Here is a 1,092-nt window from a genome sequence, read left to right on the forward strand (position 1 = left end):
GTCTCCCTTAAAGCCAAAGGTCCCCCATAGTGTCTCTCTGAGGGTCACAGTGTCTCCATAGTGAGACTCTGGTCCCTCTCTCCTTTCTCATTAATTCATTACAGAAACACTGCTAAGTCCACACTCAGATATTTAGAAGATTAAAAAAGATTCCCATGGTTCCCATTCCCTAAAGTTCACACACACACACACACACACACACACACATATATATATATTCAAATATCTCAGCATTTAACAATTGCATTGAAGCGGGGAAAGGGTATAGGTTGGATGAATGTTAGGGACTAGAAAGTAGCAGATACCATCTACTTGTCTCTGATTTAACAAGTTCCATAGTGATTGTATCCCTTGTTTCAGAGTCACCTCTATCAACAATGCCAGGTTTTGGTCCAGCGTGTGCCATCCCCTCCTGTGCTTCTGAAACCACCGTTGGATTTGGAGCAGGAGGTCTGGGAGGCTATGGAAATCAGGGCTTTGGCAACTTCGGTTATGGCGGTTTCGGTGGTTTGGGATTCGGAGGATCAGAATTAGCCGGCAATCTTGGCATCCTGAATGGAGTCAGGCCTTCCTGCATCAACCAGGTCCCTCCATCAGAGGTTCTGATCCAGCCCCCTGCTGTTGTTGTCACCCTCCCAGGGCCCATCCTCTCTGCTACCTGTGAGCCTGTTGCTGTGGGAGGCAATGCTCCATGCGCCGTTAGCGGCATTGGCCTGGCAGGAGGCTTGGGCCATCATGGCTTTGGCTATGGATTTGGCAACCAGGGCTTTGGGCTCTTGGGGCGTAGAAATCTTGGATATGGGCGCCGTGGTAGCATTTGTACCTAGACCCATGAAACTGGAAAAGAATGACCATGAATAACCTATGATTTTTTGGATCCGTTACCAAGTGTCTCAGTCTGATCTCCTGGAATCACTACTGAAGCCAAGACAGTGTTCAAGAACTCTGTGTGGCTCTTTCTTCTCCTCCATTTCCACTTTTGAATGTCTAAAGCCCACTAAGCAGCAACCACAGTTGTCTTGTTTTTTGTGCTTTGTCATGATCCTTGCCTGTTTCCTTAACTGTCAACCTTTTCTCCGCATCTTTTAAATA

The 1,092-nt window shown here is 47.1% G+C and overlaps 1 protein-coding gene across 1 annotated transcript; it reads left to right on the forward strand.

The window, feature by feature from the left end:
* Positions 1-377: 377 nt before the first annotated feature.
* On the forward strand, positions 378-827 carry LOC121918742 (beta-keratin-related protein-like). The gene has a single exon (XM_042444741.1). It carries the CDS (start codon positions 378-380, stop codon positions 825-827), a length of 450 nt encoding a protein of 149 aa, XP_042300675.1.
* The last annotated feature ends 265 nt before the right edge of the window (positions 828-1,092 follow it).

This window comes from Sceloporus undulatus, unplaced genomic scaffold (genome assembly GCF_019175285.1).
Source record: "Sceloporus undulatus isolate JIND9_A2432 ecotype Alabama unplaced genomic scaffold, SceUnd_v1.1 scaffold_29619, whole genome shotgun sequence".
Classification (NCBI taxonomy): domain Eukaryota; kingdom Metazoa; phylum Chordata; class Lepidosauria; order Squamata; family Phrynosomatidae; genus Sceloporus; species Sceloporus undulatus.

What these genes read in the sequence shown, in the direction of transcription:
- LOC121918742 (XM_042444741.1), top strand. Translation starts at nt 378, where the DNA reads ATGCCAGGTTTTGGTCCAGCGTGTGCCATCCCCTCCTGTGCTTCTGAA.